Source organism: Plectropomus leopardus, chromosome 13 (assembly GCF_008729295.1).
Source record: "Plectropomus leopardus isolate mb chromosome 13, YSFRI_Pleo_2.0, whole genome shotgun sequence".
Classification (NCBI taxonomy): Eukaryota; Metazoa; Chordata; class Actinopteri; order Perciformes; family Serranidae; genus Plectropomus; species Plectropomus leopardus.
Window position 1 is genome coordinate 27,867,556 of NC_056475.1, and position 17,940 is coordinate 27,885,495.

At 37.4% G+C, this 17,940-nt stretch overlaps 1 protein-coding gene across 1 annotated transcript; it reads right to left on the minus strand.

Moving 5' to 3' along the window:
- Positions 1-6,208: 6,208 nt before the first annotated feature.
- On the minus strand, positions 6,209-16,691 carry LOC121953089 (mitochondrial fission factor). Its single transcript, XM_042500032.1, has 8 exons — positions 16,585-16,691; positions 13,754-13,985; positions 12,366-12,490; positions 11,002-11,108; positions 8,276-8,467; positions 7,435-7,518; positions 6,647-6,716; positions 6,209-6,502 (listed from the first exon to the last, which is right to left on the minus strand). Exons 2-8 carry the CDS (start codon positions 13,974-13,976, stop codon positions 6,371-6,373), a joined length of 933 nt encoding a protein of 310 aa, XP_042355966.1. The 5' UTR covers positions 13,977-13,985; positions 16,585-16,691; the 3' UTR covers positions 6,209-6,370.
- Positions 16,692-17,940: the final 1,249 nt, after the last annotated feature.

A 17,940-nucleotide genomic window follows, 5' to 3' on the forward strand; every position in this document is an offset into this window, starting at 1 on the left:
AGTTGTGAAGACACTAGATACAATCAAAGTAAATAACTGTAAATAATAGTCTTACAAAGTCTGGAGATGCGGTCTCACCATCACTGGAGACATGACAGTCTATAATGCTGACAGATGTTTAGAGCTGCACTGGATAAACTTCACAACTTCTCAGCTCTGAGGAGTAAAACGATACAGATATTTAGAGATGTAAATGAGGGACTCTTTAACACTTATGACAAAGAATCACGCCAGTTTTTCCAAATAATGTATAATTTACATAGTTTATACTTTACATTTTTGCCATGTATATTCAAGCTGTAGAGTTTTCGAGGTTTTTTGATGTATTTTCTCACACTGTGTATTCTGCCCCACGGCCTGTTTTTAAGCCATCACTTTTTCATATCACATCGTATCTTTGGCTTTGAATGTCCTTACTGCTAGGATTATGTAACTGTGACATAGCACTGTTTCCAGCTGCAATTGTGCCCTAAAAAAAGAGGTATTTTAAGCCAAAACATGACGCTGTCCTGACCATAAAGAAGTTATTTTTGTGCCTAAATCTATCTTTTATTCTTCTATTATTTTACCTATATTAACTGCACAGTTTACAAAATAACAAGAGCTTCTGATATCCAAACTGGCAGATTTTTTTTTTTATTTTCATTTTTTTTACTGTCAGTTGTATTTAACAACATCCTTTGGAGTCTTAGGTGTTAATTTATTCCACACACCAATAGAAACCCAAACAATGAAAATACATCAAAAAACCCAAAACAGCAGCCAGCCGGTTTGCATAACGGTTATCCATGATGAAAAGTAAACATGATTAATTCATAAAACATGTAAAGCAGTGTGATATAATTTTGCATAAAAAATGTAAATTGCTCCTGTTGCAGCTTCACAATATGGATGTGTGTGACTAAAGAGGATACTGTACAGCAGGATAAGTCGTGTTAACGCTGTAGTCGCAGAGCGAGGCTCCGACGCTGCCGTGGTTACTAGATGGTTCCCTATTTTTCACTTTCACCAACAGTCCCACGTTCAGTGTGTGCTTCAGTGACGAGTGTTTAGTGTGATGTTTACATTTTAGTGACATAGTAGTGGAGTTTTACCTCACCACGTCCGATAAGGTGCACTTACAGCTTCCTGCCAGTGGCTTATTTTTGTATTCTCTTCTCTTGTACGCTAAGTTATTCACTGCCTTTTTTCTACAGCCTGCAACTCTTTCACACAGGCCTTTTGTTTGACCACATTCCCAAAAATTTTTTTTTAAAAATCCACTGTTTGAAATATAAGTGAGTAAGTAAGTTTCACAAAAAACAGATTTTTCTTTCCACCAAAATGGATGTATTCTATATTTAAATATAATTGTACTTGTATACTTTCAATTTAGCCTTTTTTAAAATTATTATTGCATTTTTTTTTTTAGATATTTTGCAGCCAAAACTGTGTGGATGAAATTTTGTACTTTGCCCTCCTTTTCCAAACAGCAGAGTTTGTGCTGTGTGTGCTGTCTGTGCGGGTCGCTGCATCACCAGCTCCAGTACAGACTCCAGTGTGACCAGTGCACATCTTTTTATATCCCTGCACTGCTGATTTACTGTCACTCTAAGCCCAGGAGGGAATTTTGTGTAAATCTCTGAGTGCTAATGCAGCATATAATGCAGCAAGATGCTTCAGGAGTGTCTAACACTGTATACTTTACTACACTGCAAGCTGCTTAAGGTGCAACAAAGAATTAATGAGTGCCAAATGTGTAAAAAAAAAAAAAAAAAACCTCACAAATAGATCGTGTCTTTGACTGGGATCCAACCTCCTCTGCCAGTCAGACCACGACAGCCTGCCCGCCTCTAATATTTATAATATTTATTTCAGTGGCAGCTTGCAGCTTGATCAGAAAAAGCTTCGTCACATGCACAGATGCAGGTCAAAATAACAGGAACTCCTAAATGCTACCCAAATGATGCAGTCAATGTTGACGTAAGGAAGTTTTTCAACATTGAGATTTTTGTCAGAGAAGTTTCATGTCTCACACAGAAGAGATGAAATCATTAGCTGCTCAGTTAACAACAGAAAGTCACTAAATGTTGACAGTTGTTTGCATAAATTACCGAGTGTCAAACATTCCAGCATCCCAAATGAGACCTGCCTGACTTTTTCATCTTTCGATCACTGTAAACGGAAAAATTTGGGGATTATATTTGGGTTTTGGGAAATTATGATTTTCTCCAATTTCTGACGTTTTATAGATTAACCCTTTGAAACCTGGATTGACGTCATTTTTTTTCGTGCTGCGTTCAGGTGCTTTCACAAGTATTTGTATCTTCAAAAGCGGTTTGCTTTCTTTTGACTACTATTACATGTTAACCCTTTGAAACCTGAGCAATTTGGTTTGATATCTCATGGAAATATGAAAACATAATAAGCAGCTGCAGCACCCAAAACTCAGCAAGAAATTAATTTTAAAAAAGTTACAAGAAAATGACTTTAGAATTTAAAAAATGAGAAAGTAATTATTTTCAAAAATAATTTTCTGTCATTGACATTTTCAGACTTTATTTTTGTCACCTTTTACAAATTACATTTTGGCACGTTTAGCCAAGTTGCTCATTAACTATTTCCCTGTGTATCTGTAAGAAATCAAACCAATTTGCTGATGCTTCAAAGGTTAAATGTTTGCGAAAGGCGTCTGAATGCTGCACAAGAAAACTGATGTTGATCCAGGTTGCAAAGGGTTAAAATGTAAAAAAACCCCTTTTGTACACTTAAACTGTACAATGTTAATTAGACAAATTTTGAGTCTAGTTAACTTACTCACATTTCAGAAGGTTGAAATAATGTTTTCTGTAAAATATGTTGGTTTATTAAATTCAGTGCATTTGTATAATTACTGGTAATTATGTACAAAAAAAGAGAATATAGATTTGTTCCAGCATTTATTTAAAATCTTGTTATCTCAGCGTGTGTGAGCAAGTGTGTTTGTACACATAGTTGAAGCACTGTGTGTGTTTCTTTGGGTGTGTGGGCCAATATGAACCCTGCAGTCTTCCTTTTATTCTGGATAACATCCATCATTTCTTATTGTATTTGAGGAGAAATCCTCAGAGCTTTTTACAGCAGTTTACTGTAGAGCTTTTATATTGTTGTTCCTTCTTACTGATTGTTACTCTGAAGCTACCAGTTTCTTTTCATGCTGTGCGTGTGTGTGTGCGTGTGTGCGTGTGTGTTTGTGTGTGTGTGTGTGTGTGTGCGCGCGTGTGTTTGTGTGTGTGTGTGTGTGTGTGTGTGTGTGTGTGTGTGTGTGTGTGTGTGTGTGTGTGTGCCGTCAGAGTTACCAGTGTGTGACACCAGAATGGTAAACCTGTTATTGTTTTCCACCTGTACATGGTTGAAGCTTTTTCTGATAAACTTATCAAGTACCAGTCTCTATTTGCAAATATTAGTGAGCAAAGATTTAAATGCAGATTTGGCACGCTCGGACATGTTCACAGAATGACTGTTTGTGGGTTACGATTGACAGGCTCACTACAAAAAAGCTGGACAGCTGGGAAATTCTACTCCTCCTCAGCTGTAGCGGTGTGTTGCAGGCAGTGTTTTCTTTACGCTTGAGTGTCAAAGAATGTACAAGACCTCTGTTTATATTTGAGTCCTGTAGACAACTGTAATGGAATTAGTGGAAAATAGGTGTGTGTGTGTGTGTGAGTGCTAACGTGCACATTTTTGAACTGTATCCATGCTAAAAACATATCCACCTCCAAATAAGGTCATTGTCATTCAATGATCTGCACTATATTCAGTGTTAATATACAATGTTTCCATCCAGTATTAGTGCATTTCAATAAAGGACACCTAAGGTTGATGTTTGATATGAAATTTTGTCACTGTGGGACTGATTTTATCATCATTATTGATAGTAGATATTTTTTTCAGGTTGTCTGTCCATCTGTATGTCCCATGCTTGGACGCAATGTCTCAAGAACACCTTGAATGAGTTTTTTTTTTTATTATTTGGCACAAACGTTCACTTGGATTCAACAATGAATTGACTAGATTTTGGTGGTCAAAGGTCAAGGTTACTATGACCTTGTCTGTCTCATTCTTTTGAATGTGATATCTCAAGAACACCTAGAGAATTTCTTCAATTTTGGCACAAACTTCCACTTGGACTCAAGAAAGAGCGGATTAGATTAAACATCGTGTGCCTCTACGACACTGCTACAGGCAGCAGGAGCAAAAAAAAAAAAAAAAAAAAACACTAGCAGGCTTATTTCTAGCTGTCACCTCACTAGCCCTCATTATTTCCAATCAAAGGCAACGTTGGCGTGTTATGTGAGCGATAATGGAGGCAAGCCCCTTATATGAGGGATTTCTGGGAGGTGACAGTCCACGATTTCACAGAGGAATTGTCGATTTAAAACTTCCAGATGATTTGCTCAGCTTTTGAAGAGTTATGCCATGCAATAACACCTCTTGTAGCTCCTGCTGCATCATGCCCGAGGGAGCCACTTCCTACCAACACTCTTTTTTTACATCATGTGACCTATAGAAGCGAAAAGTGTTCCTATGTGACTTTCTTGATTAGCCTAAAATACCACCCCATGCAAGTGTAAAAACTTTTTTGCGATAAATGACAGTCTTGGAAATTGACGTGTTTCCATTAAGCATATTTTATTTTTGCGCAGTTTGAGGGTTAATGGAAACCTGCCTATTGTCTGTGATGTTATGGTCAAAGTGGGTCACACCTCTAACTTCCTGTGTTCCACAGTTAGCACTCAGGCTGCCCATTACATCCTGTCAACGCTGAAATCTGCTTCTCTTTTTGCATCAAGTTAGTGCAATTATTTTTAAAAACACCACAAATCACTGAATTCAATTTAAATATAAAATCTACTTTTATTAAACAGCAATAATGGCACTGTTTTGATAAAATAAATAGACAAACTCAGCCATGGGTGAACACGATGAGTAATCATGTAAACTAAAGACAAACGGAGCTGTTGTATGATGTAGTCAACCAGTCAAGTTGCAGTTTATATAAATAAAAGGTGAAATTTGTCATAAATACCATATAAATTATTTCGGTCACAGCATTTAAATTTGAATTTGATTTTTTTTTTTTTTTTTTAAAAAGTGACATTCACAAGAATGGGACACAAGGTCACACTGATCTTGACCCACCAAATTCTAATCAGTTTTTTGTTGTGTTGAAGTGGACGTTTGAAGAGATTCCCTCGCGGGGTTACTGAAAAACTGCGTTCATGAGGATCGGATGAACAAACAAAGAACATAATGTCTCCGGCATCTTGACTGTTTGGGCCAAAACTCTCACACAAAAGCTTCATCCTAACCAATTAAAACGTGCACTGCAGACAAAAAAACACACCAGCCTCAAATTATTACCTCCAGGTGTTGAATTATTCACTGCTCTTCATGTTTTTTTACATTTGGACAAATAAAACTGTTTGGACTGTTCCTGAGGAAAACAGTGAAATCAACATTATAAACTGTATTATCACTCCTACACCACACTGTTCACACAGCAAAATAACAACAAAGACTATACTTGAGTTTACATTTACCTTCCAAAGTGTGTATCTGTGAGTACAGTGCATTTAAATCTACCTTCTACCTTCCTTCTTTCTACCTTTCAATGTGTTATTAGCTCTGACAGTCATTACACTGTCTAAATACATGAAGTCATCAAGTGAAAGTGATACTTCTTCATGAGGTCAGTGTCAGGCCACCTCTCGCCCAATGAAACCTAAAAAAACTATACAACAAGCGGGTGACTGCGGTCATTTCAGCTTCTTAACCGGCAAAATGCAATGATGCCCCGTCACTTATTCTTCTGTCTCGTCCTAAGTTTGAAAGATAGACTGAATAAGCAAAAGATATATTTTGAGAAGAAACCGCTGAAAAGTTTTCAAAGACCTCTGGTCCGCTGCTATCTGCTGTTTACATGTTTCCCTGACTGTCTGTGATGTCGCACAGACACACCAGCAAGACAACACACACGCACACACACACACACACATAAGCTGACAGACAGGCAGACTCGTGTGCTGCAGCGGTGTGTTCACTGGCAGTGGGAATTCAATCTGTTGCAATACTTAGCGGTTTTACCCATGTTTATAAAACCTGCATGCATGCGCTAATTTTGGTGGTAGAGCGGTATAATGTGCACAGGGTTCAAAGGTAAACAGTAAACAAACACTAAAGTCGGATGTTCACGGTTCATACTTTATACAGCTAAAAAAAAATCTTTAACAGCTGCTGACATCCCAGTAAAATGTCCTTCCTTCCACTGAGTCAAACCAGTGTACGTGTGTGTGTGTGTGTGTGTGTGTGTGTGTGTGTGTGTGTGTGTGTGTGTGTGTCAGAGTGTGTGTTATCTGCGGATCCACAGCCACACGTTGAGCAGGCAGGCGGAGAAGAGCAGCGAGAACAGGACGACTTCAGTGTTCCTCCGCTCAGTGTTGTGCCGCTCAAGTGCTGCCAGCCGGCGACTCATCTTCATCACCTACATGGTTAAAAATACGGAGACAGATGGAGACAGCCAGACGGCGTGACAGACAGGGAGACAGAGACAGGAGACGTGACAGTGAACAAATACAGCAAAAAAAAAGAAAGAAAAAAGGAGCCCACAGGCTTTTTGACAGCCTACCTGTCTCCTGAGGATAATAAACTCAACCGCAGCTCCTCCCTCTTCCTCTGGACTCCAGTTCTCCATCGTCCTGAACACACACAGGGAGAGAGGGAGGAATGAATGAGACACAGAGAAAGAAAGAAAGAAAGAAAGAACGGACAAACGAACGACCCAACGAAAGAAAGAAAGGAAGAAAGTAAGAAGGGACGAACAAACGAACAAACAAACCAGGCCAAAGTTTTGATTTTACTTCAGCAACTTAACAAATTACCCCCAAATTAGCAAAACATTAGTAAAAAGTTACAAGAAAATTAACTGATAATAGAAACTTAAGTTAAGAAAGAAAAACGTTTAAGTTAAAAAAAGAAAGACCTCAAGAAAGTGCTAAAAAAAAAAATCTGACGTGAGGTTTAAATACTTGTGAAAGACATCTGAAAGCAGCACAAGAAACTGACGTAGATCCAGGTGTTAGTTTGAAAATACACAAATCAAAGAGCATTTTGCGTAACATGTCACCTTTAATAAATCCCTCATCTCTGCTGGCTGTTACGGTGTTACTCTACTTAAATACACTTGTTTTACAGCAGATGTTACGAGTGGATGCACTTGTCATAGAGTCAACAAGTTATGGCAAGACAAGAACTTTCCACCAAGATTTCACACCAACATCACCCAGCAGATGTTAAAGCTGCAGTGCAGAGGTCACTCCAAAAATGAAGAGAAAAACTTGATTTTCCAAGAGTTTGGTTGAATACATTCTGGCACAAACGCGAGGTTAGTTTGGACAAACATTTCCTTTCAGTCACCTTTTGCTGCTGTGCTCCACGTGTGCCGAAGCAGGGACTTCAGTCGCAACTCTTGCTGGCGGCGGCCTCTCTTGGCTGGGAAATCTTTACTCCAGTAGGAGAGAGAAAGAGACACTGCAGCCTTCCTCTGGGTTTCCGACAACATGTAAACCAGCTGGAACCATGCACAGATTTAGCGGCTATAGCGAGGAGCGATGTTAGCCGAGAGCAAAGCAGTGAGCAAGGCCGAAAACTAGCGGCATCGAGTGAAGACGCAGCAGTCGTTGAAGCAGTAATGGGTTAATATAGCAGGCGGGCTCACAAAATGTATCCTCTACAAACGTCAGTTGACACCACCGAGCAGGGCTGAACGATGTATTTTTCTAAACAAGCTTTAAATGATTCAATAAGAGTGTTAGTGTTTTCCTATATGCAGGAGGAAATTTGAGGGGAGACGTCATCCTCCTTGTCACCAAAATGACCAAAATGCGTCCCCTTTGATATCATGCCATCCCCTTCAGTCCCAAGGTCAGACCCAGACCTATAATTGATACACTTCTGAGAATTATTCAATTTGAGCAAGCTTTTCTATTTTAACCAGCACAGCCCTGTAGCACTTAACCCTTTGATAATTTGGCCATTTGGCTGGATTTCTGTCAAAAACTTGGGAAGAGGGTAATGTGTGACGGAGGAAGAAATGACTCAAAAATTAGCAAGAAATTAGTACAAAGTGCAGGAAAATTGCTTCAGAATTTGTAAAAAGAAAAAAAAAATCCCTAACTTTTTTTTTCCCATAAAAATGAAAAGAACGGTCTCATGCGATAATTTAGCAACAAAAGTGAGGGTCTCACTGAAGTCAGACCTGTATTTCTGGCTGACTGTCTGCAGGAGGCGCTGTGAGGCCTTGAGGCCCAGCTGCTTGGCCGTCTGCAGCATGGACTGAGGAGACAGGAGGCTGAGGGGGGTGGCAGGGAGAGCCTGGGCCTGAGGGTCAGTGGCCTGCGTGGGAGGAGAAGGAGAGGAGGCCTGCTGGAGTGGACGGCGTGAACCTCGACTACAGCCGGCACGCAGAAGTGAGGTGAGGCGGAGAGGGGGAGAGCAGGGAGATAACACCAGAGGATGACGTTAAAGACAAGAGACAAGGGACAGAATAAGAGTAGGGAGGGATCAGAGGGTGGAGGGGCAGGATGGAAAAGAGGAAGAGGGAAGTAAAAGGAAAGGTGGAGAAAGCAATAGAAAGGAGAGGGTTGAAATTGGGAAACAGAGAAAAGGGGCGAAAATCACTATTAGGGAGGTATCAGCAAATATCTTACAGGACAAAAGACTGTTGCCCATCAGCCGTTGCAGCTGCTTCAGAGTTCAAAATGAGTTTTGAAATTTAAGACAAAGTGTAGATGATCCAAAACACAGCCAAAGACATGAAGGAGGACACACACTAAACCTGTTTTTCAGTCCCTTTATTTGATGACTTTCAGTTTCAGAATTGACCCCTTCAACACATTTCTGCTCCCAGTTAGGGCTGGGTATCATTTGAACTAGGGTTGGGCTGGTGTGAAAAAAATTCAGACCGATTTGATATTAACCCTTAGGGCCTGCTTCAAAATTACACACACTCATATTGCTCTGTTTACAAAATGCGCTTTTTCAAAATCAAGCTTTAAAAAATATTTTACATTGATGAGATTTTCTACTTTCAGTTTTTTTTTTTAAATTATCATTAAATTATATAATTTATTTCCAGAACTTTAATCCTTTAAATGCCAGGTTTTTGTCATGATGCCATTATGTTTTTAGATTAAAGAAAACTAAAAAAAATAAAATATATTAAATATAATAATCACAGCCTGGGATATGTCAATGATTTAAGGCAACATTGAATGTGACAGTGAATCTAGTGGAAAAAAGCATTTTCTCCATATGCCAAATATGTTTTTTAAAAAAAAGACATGATCAGCTGGAAAATAGCAAAAAAAACAAATTCCAATGCAAAAGCCCAGAATGATATCCAGGAATAATACAGTGTATGTTTTTATGCTTTGGCTGTGGGATAAATAACTGAAGTTTCAGTGGTTCATTTTTTGCACTTAACAGCATGATTGTAACAATTTTGTTTGCACGGGGTGTTTTGGACTTACTGTAGGGGCTGAGCTGGATATTCCAAGATTAAAAAAAAATACACAATCTTGCCAAAATGTAGCCATATGCATGAACACAGCCAAAATTAAAATGAAAGAAATAAACAAGCAAAACAAAACAAAAACGAAAAATGAAAAGTGCGTTACGTGCATCAAACGCTCCCTCAGCGTTAAGCCAAACACTGGACTGGAATTTACTGAATTTTACTAGATGCCCCACATGATTCAGCAGTCAATCCTGAGTGGGACATAATAACGCTGTGGTCCAACAGAAAGCGAGTGTCTAACTATCACATAGCACCGCAAAAGACTGGAGCTCTATGTCCACGCTGACTTTACCAAAAATGCACTTCTGTCTCATCATGTAAACGAACTAAGTAGCTATCAGCTGTGCTCTTGAGATCAGACTGGAGACATAAACACTTAAAGATTGGTGAGTCACCTACTTGCTCTCTTCCCTGTTTTAATCTTACTTTTTAAATCAGAAAACACACATTTATATTGTGAGATTTCGTTGAAATTACATACAGGATAACAATCAGGCGATGGAAATTCACCTCAGCAGAAACTTTCAGCTACCTGGCAATCCCCCTCCAGCCAGCAAACATCGTGTTTAGATTTTTGTAGTGAAAAAGTAGGTTTTATGTACTGATTCCTCATTTCAACTTTGTGAATCAACAGGTCCTCTTCCACTATGGCGTTTTCAAAGCCAGCGACAGGAATAAACACAGCATCCAATAAAAGTTCAGCTCACAACAGCACTTGCAGCCAGTTAGGACAGCTTTTTGTCAGCTCAAAATCTGAAATGTTGCCATATTGGTGCGATTTTACTCTTTTTTAACAGTCTAACTCTGTCATCTCCTCACATCACCCCAAAAAGTAAACAAACATGCGCTGTTGCATGTTGCCAACACCGGTCGCATTGGCTCGGAAGTAAATTACAAATGACCAGTATGACAATAGTTGTTCCACTAGTAAGTTTAAAAGCACGATATACCGTATATTTACCATCCTATCATGTTGCTTATTACTAATGCAATTTGAGTTGCATTAGTAATGCATACATAGCAAAAAAAAAAATTTGTTCTAAAACCAGAACTTTGATACGTGATTAAAATTGAGATTGGTGGTGGTAAAGCTGAGATTCACCAACATGATACAAAGTGTATTACCAGTCAAAAATCAGTAAGTACATACAAAAATTAGAAAAAAAGCTTTGGGGGTCTGAGCAGGTCTACTGGCGTCTAATCGCTCGAGCAGCCTCATTTCAATAAACTCACAGCTGACATCTACACAGTCTATGAATTAGAGAGTGCATGCAGTTCTTTTCTTGCATAGTCACAACAATAATGTTATCTAAAGTAAAAAAAAAATAAAATCAAAAAATCATAAAATTCTTGGTACCATGGACTACTGCTGATACAAAGTGCATGTGTAAGCTCAGAGTACTCACGAGCTGGATGGGTGTCTGGGCACTGCCAGTGCCTGTTTCAGCTGGGTCGGCGTGCCAGGTGGCGTCCTGCCGAAGCTTTGGTCACTGTAAGATCTCCGTATGGGACTCTGTTGTACAGGAAGAGACATATCAGTAGATTGTAGACATAGCTCAGATATGGTTGTAATCAAAAGCTGCGTTTCCATCTAAAGCTTTCAGTATAGTACCTTTGGACACAAAAGTAACCCCTTCAAACGGGTACCGAGACCCTAGAAATGCCTTTCCACTGCAGACAGTATTATTACATGGGCAGGGTTGTTGTCTCTCACTGCTCAGTCTAGCAGCACTTGCTGTATTTCCTTGTTCACCAGTGATACAGAGTGAAGTCTGCACCCGTTTATTATCCACAGAACGGGGCTGCATGGCAGCATTTTTAGAACAAAAAAGAGCAGGCTGAAGTGAGAGTTTCTCTCGATGGGATGTTTATAAAAAGCGGGTTCATGCACTGACTCTTTGTTCTGACAAGTTTTTTTGCAAGTTCGTTGCAGTTCACCCAGTCTGTTCAATTCATATACATTTGTTAAAAGCTTAAAGATCCACTCATTACTAAAAGTGTATGTCATCCGAAAAAGACAATAAAAACATATAAAGTGGTCAGACTTGTCTAATTGAAATTGAGGGTGTGTTGAAGGACTCGTGTTGTCAACTTATGAATTGAGTAACATCACAAATAAATGCTCCACCTTAAAAATTGCCGGCAGTAGACACAGTGATTTAAATTAGTTTTTTATCACAGTCTACAGCTGCTGCAAAACATCCTTTTATTTTGTTATTGGTAACTAATGTATGAAAAACTTGTCAAGGTTTGAACAGTGGTTAAAGAGTACTGATTCTCTACTGACCAATAAACGGACTGCAGTGTTTCTAGCTCCAGCTTTTAGTACCGGATCAGTGTCATATGTACCCCTGACAGAGGGGTGACCAAAAATGGGGATGGTTCAAAAGGTACCATAGGTACCACCCACAACTTTTCACAATGAAAAATACTAAAAAATGTGAACAGAACTGAACTGAACCAAACCGACCTGCTGGTGGAAACGCACCAAAAAGGTTGGCTAGCACCTTGAACGTTAGCTCGCTGCCATTAGAGAGCGTGTGACTGTGTGAATGAGAGGCGAATTGTGATGTGCTCTGGATAAAAGCACTTTATACTGTAAATGCAGCCATTCCCCTTTTTCACTAAACAAATTAATTTTGTTGAAATAAAGACTTACATTTTCATTTTGCATTTGCCTAACTCAATGTGAAAACTCCTTAACCTGGAATCATTACACAAAAACTCATATGTAAAGGTGAGTAAAAAGTTGATATTCATGCATAGCTACCTGTAGCACATCTCTGTAGAAGACCTCTCCAGAGGGACCCTCCCAGCACGGCTCCACACCCAGGGGGCCGCAGATAGTTGGTTTGGACTGAGTGAATAGAGGTCTGGGGTTCATATCAGGTGCTTCTGTGGGTGACACAATAATAGACAAGTTTAAGAAACAAATAAAACATTGATATATTGTCACCTTTTCAGTTAGCAAACTGGTTGTTCCACCACTGCTGGGGATGGAAACTGCAATAAACTTACACTGGTACTCTTTGGTAACTGGAGGTAGCTACCGAGAGCGCCAGGTGAATACAAAAGTGCTATCCTCTTCCTGTTTTGGTTGTGCAATGGTTGATGCATTTTCTTTGTATTGTAAATGTGAATCGAGGCTTTGTTTTCCTGGGACATTGTACCAGGTGGAAGGTAGCATCGCATAGTTTAAGCGAGGCTTGAGGGGAACCAATCTGAACGCAAATTGTGTCATTACTCTACAGCTATTCCATTCTATAATCAACATTTACTTCATAATGTTACGTTAAAGCACAAGATGTGTCTATTTTCATGTTAACCCTTTGAAACCTGAGCAAATTTGCTGGATTTGTTTCAAAAACATAGGAAGAAGGCAATGAGTATCTCCACAAGAAATAGACAAAAATCAGCAAAAAAATAGTAAAAAATGACAAGAAAATTGACCTGATAATAGGAAACAAAAAAAGAAACATAAACGTGAACATAAACAAACAAGAAAATTATCTTAAGAAAATATTTTTAAAAATTAAAATGAAAAACATAGATTTTTTTTCGGTAACATAATTTAAAAACCGATAATCTGATAACATTTTATAATCCCCCACTGCTGATTTTCAGGCAATGTTCAGTCTGAGGTCAAGCACACAGCTGACAGGTACATGGTGTGTTTACATGACTCAACAAAAGTTCATATTTAGTGGATTTAGTGTGGACAGGGAGCGTCTGATGTTGGACACAATGCCAGCTGAAGGAAATTCTTTGTAATATGTATCTCAAATATCTTAAAATAGAAGGTAAAAGTAGGTAGAAGGTAGATTTATTGGTCATTTTTTAAACAAAAATAGCAGGATTATGCCCGTGAGTGTCTTGGCAAAACATATTTTATTTGGAATATAATGTATAATCAAGAGTAGCCAACTTTTCAAAAAAAATGTATTATATAATAAATTTACATACACTGATGATGTCAGTCCTTATGTGGCCACATGTTTTCATTTTTTAAGCTCAAAAAACAATATATACAGAGACAATATATATCTGGAGCCAAAAATTCTCCTATTTGCCCAGGACATTAATATCTTCCAGGACACATGGAGTGGAAACCCTGCTCTGCACACCACTTTCAAAATATTGAGAGAATTAAGAATCTACCTGTATACGTCAGCCTGTCAGGGACCTGCATGGTGTAAGCAGGTGGGGGCTCCTCTGTCCTCCTTTTCGCCTCCTCTCCCTCCTCCTCCCGCCACTGCGGCCCTGGACTAACACTCAGGCGTTCTGGGACACGCATGTTTTTGTTGATGGTCTCTATGAGCACTGGATCACGACCAGGGACCTGGGACATCTCGCTTGGGTACATAGTGAATGCCATCATCATGTGAAACACCTGTGCAAAATAAAATTTTTATTAGCTTTTCAGGAAATATTAAATATTTTTCACTTACATGGAAAAGTATCTCCCTCATGTGAGTTTTATGTTGTTTACATGTGCTTTTAGTAAATGAACAAGGAGCATCAGGAGAACACCATCTAAATTTAAAATTACAGTATGTTATTCCACCAGAGCTACTCTCTCTTAACGCCAGAAAACAGAGAAGAAAGTCACAAACTTGTGACGTCATCAAATTAAGTCTGGACCTCTTCCAAAGACAATGAAAGCGAGCCGGATTTTATGGACACACAGAATGTCTGTTTTCTTTTTTATACCTAAATTAGCTTGTTTATACTGTAGTGTTCCCTGTTATGAAACAGAAAATGTACCCTCATTCCCCTAGGCGCTCTCAGTATCTAGAACATCTTTCACTTTTCATTGCATTAATTTAGTGCGGTTACATGTGAATGAATAACATGTTCAAGGGGCTTATCCTGGTGATGATCATATTCAGGATGTGGTGCGAGAAATCAGGTTATTCATCATCTCTGTATACATCCCAGCGTCTTTCAGAGTACTCAGGATAAACAGGATACTCCAAAACCCCGATCATAAACAGATTAACTCTTTGAAACCTGGAGCAACATTCATTTTCTTCTTTCAGACGCTTTGCACAAGTATTTAAACCTATGAATCCTCAGTAAATTTGGAAGATTTCTTTCAAAAACATGGGGGAAAAGGCAATGAGAAACTTAAAATGCTCCACAAAATGATTTTTTTAAAAATATATATGGAAAGTGCCTTGGGGAAAAAAAGAAAAAAGCTAAGTAAAATATATTTAAAATGTAATAATTACTTTTTTAAAAAAAAAAAATATATTATATAATTATTCTAATCTTGTTTGCTGTGGTTTTTTTTTTGTTTGTTTTTTTACTTCGTTTCCTCCTTCTTTTTTTCCCTTAAAAAATTTGAGGTAATTTTCCTGTACTTTCTACTAATGTCTTGCTAATATTTGGGTCATTTCTTCTTTCGTTGCTCATTGCCTTCTTCCCATGTTTCTGCGAGAAATCAAGCCAATCTGCTCAAGTTACGAAGGGTTAATCGAGCTGATACAGACTTTATACTTGATGATATTAAAAGTCAGAGTTTTATCACTCTAGTTTTTAGAGCTGGGAGAGAGCTGTCCATGTTAATAATTATTTTTGGGTTGTCTTAGACTGTAGGAATAACATACATGAACTTTGAAAAAGATGTTGTTCCCCTTTTACCCTTTGCAACGTGTAATACCTCACTTTTTTGTGCTGCTTTTAGACACCATTCAAAAGTATATTAAACATTTAAACTCTGAGCAAATTGGTGCTATTTTCTCCAAACTATATTTATAATTATTATGATTACATATTTAAAAGCATGTTATAGAAATATTAGAGGTTTTTTTAAAGCTCATTTTCCAGGTCATTTCCTTCTTGTTTTTATTTCTTTTTTTCCCATTTTTAAAACATTTTAATATATAATAATTACAATATTTATTATCATTATTATTAATATTAATAATTTATATATTTAGAAAATTAGTTTTTTAAAGCTAGGGGAAAAACAAGCTAGAGAATAACTATATTTTTAATAATCATAATTACAAAAATGCTCAAAATGATAATTAACACAATATTAACATTTTAAGCACTTCTTTTACTTTGTTTTTATGTTTGTTTTGTCTGTGTTTTGTTTTGTTTGTACTAATTTTCAAGTAATTTTCTGTACTCCTTACTACTTTCTTGCTCATTTTGGAGTCATTTCTTCTGTCTTTGTAGACTGATTTCCTTCATTGTTTTTGAAAGCCAATTTGCTCAGGTTTCAAAAGGTTCAGACACAAAAAAGATTCCCAAAGCACATTACATAAGTAACTCTGTGAATGTTGATTCAAGCATCTCATCTCCTGTGTTGAAATAAATAGGATTGGACAGGGAGGAAGATTAGTCTGGTTGTAAACACAGTTCAATCAACTGTTTAACACACATTCAAGAGTCTGAGGGACCATAAAAAAGGGACTGACACGACTTTACACATTTAGGATGTAGTTATAAATCCACAGACAGCTCTTTGTGCAGTAAATATGTATCACACGATCCCTCGATAAGGCCAAGAAATTTAAAACTGAACATTTCCATCAAATGACGTATCTGAATTTGAGGGGGTTTTTAAAATAAACTTTGTTAAACATGACCGGAAACATTTCTTATATACCACCAAAAAGCACAACTTATACACGACATGTCTGTAAAAAAACAAGTATAACTGTTAAACTTCTCTTTAACTTTTCTTACTTTCGTAACACACGTTGTCGTTTTCGCTGAATAAAGCTAAGTCCTGTGACGCTGTTCTAATTCCCGCAACACCTTCGTTTACCTGCAGAGTAGCAGTTGATGCTACACAACTTAGCCGATAATTTTAGCTAATTTATCTGACGGTGTTTAGCAGCAACCTGTTGCGGTCGCTAGCTAACAGGAGGTCAAACTTTATGTCTCATGACACAACACAAGCAAGTAACGCTAACAAGTATAAATATGTTTCGAACTAAATAAGAGGCTAAATGACTCAATAAGTAGTGACAAACCTTAATAAGACTGGGTCACTGGGTCAAACTAGCTGGGAGAGTTTGCTGCGCTAACATTGCTCCACTTCTCAGCCGGTTATTTCTGTACTTCCAAGCTTTCCGGTCAGTATCCTTCAGATTAAGAGCGTCCTTCAGAATAAAAGCGTCATCGCGACAAATCTTCTTCTGTAGACTTCCATGGTTGTTGGCATCAATGTGTTCTCATATTACCGCCACCTACTGGATTGTGACAGTTTCATAGTCCAAAATATATATCAGCACAACGTTCACTAATCTTTTTTCGTTTTTCTTTTCTTTTATTCTTTTTATTCTTTCTTTTTTTTTTTTTTTTACATTTTATCAAGTTTTGAAAAAAGTACATGCAGCGGATAAAGTGACAAGTAATAATCAAAATTTACAAATGATATTAATGAGACGTGTAGGTACAAACCAGACAGACAACAAAATAAAATAAAAAAATAAAATAAAATAAAATAAAATAAAATAAAATAAAATAAAATAAAATAAAATAAAATAAACTGTACACAAGTATGATGAAGACACACACACACACACACCACACACACACACACACACACACACACAGACACACAGGGGTTACCTATTAAATCATAAAGTCTTAAGATTGGCATGAATTAATAGTTAAGGTTAGTTTTTTATTACATATTTTAAGTTTTATGTTGTTTAAAGATATGTTTCTGATTTTCAGATAGGAGGGCAAGTTCTTGAATGTAAAATGAATGTAAAATAATGACCAAATTAATTATATACTATTCACAAAAATTTGGATTAAAAAAAAATATATAATAGATATTAACAAATCATGTTCTTTGAGTGGAATGCTCTTGCGAAAATGTCTTTGGGGAGACAGAACTGAAAATCAGTCCAGAAAATCCATCTCATGTACGCACTGATTTTTTTTTTTTTTTTTTTTTTTTTTAATGTTGTCTAATGCTAAATAGTTTATTTGGCTTTTTATGGTAAAAAGTAGTGAAGCTAGGCTTATGTCATCAGAATTAAATATTTGCTAAGAAATAACTGGTCATTCACTGTTTTAAAATGATACATTTAATTTCATTTGGTATCTGAATGCTTAAATAATTTTGTAAGCGTGATTTTTTTTTTTTTTACTGTCTAAAACCCTGTTTTACCAGATGGTTAAACAGGCCTTTTAAGGTAAGGATGGTGAATCTTTGATAATACATTTACATGTTTCTATTAGATAAAAAATAATTACTGTTGTTAACACCATATATTTAATGTTAGTCATTAGTTTATCCCAACAGTATGTGTAACATGTTGATCAATGCGCACTGAGCTGTAAGTGGGTTAATGCAGACAAAACTGAACACCAGA

Bases quoted from the DNA above. Each gene is read 5' to 3' on its own strand.
- LOC121953089 (XM_042500032.1), bottom strand. From the start codon at position 13,976: ATGATGATGGCATTCACTATGTACCCAAGCGAGATGTCCCAGGTCCCT. The intron at 8,468-11,001 runs GTGAGTACTCTG...TGCCGGCTGTAG, and splicing joins CCCAGACACCCATCCAGCTC to TCGAGGTTCACGCCGTCCAC. The intron at 7,519-8,275 runs GTCTGACTTCAG...ACTGGAGTAAAG, and splicing joins ACAGTCAGCCAGAAATACAG to ATTTCCCAGCCAAGAGAGGC.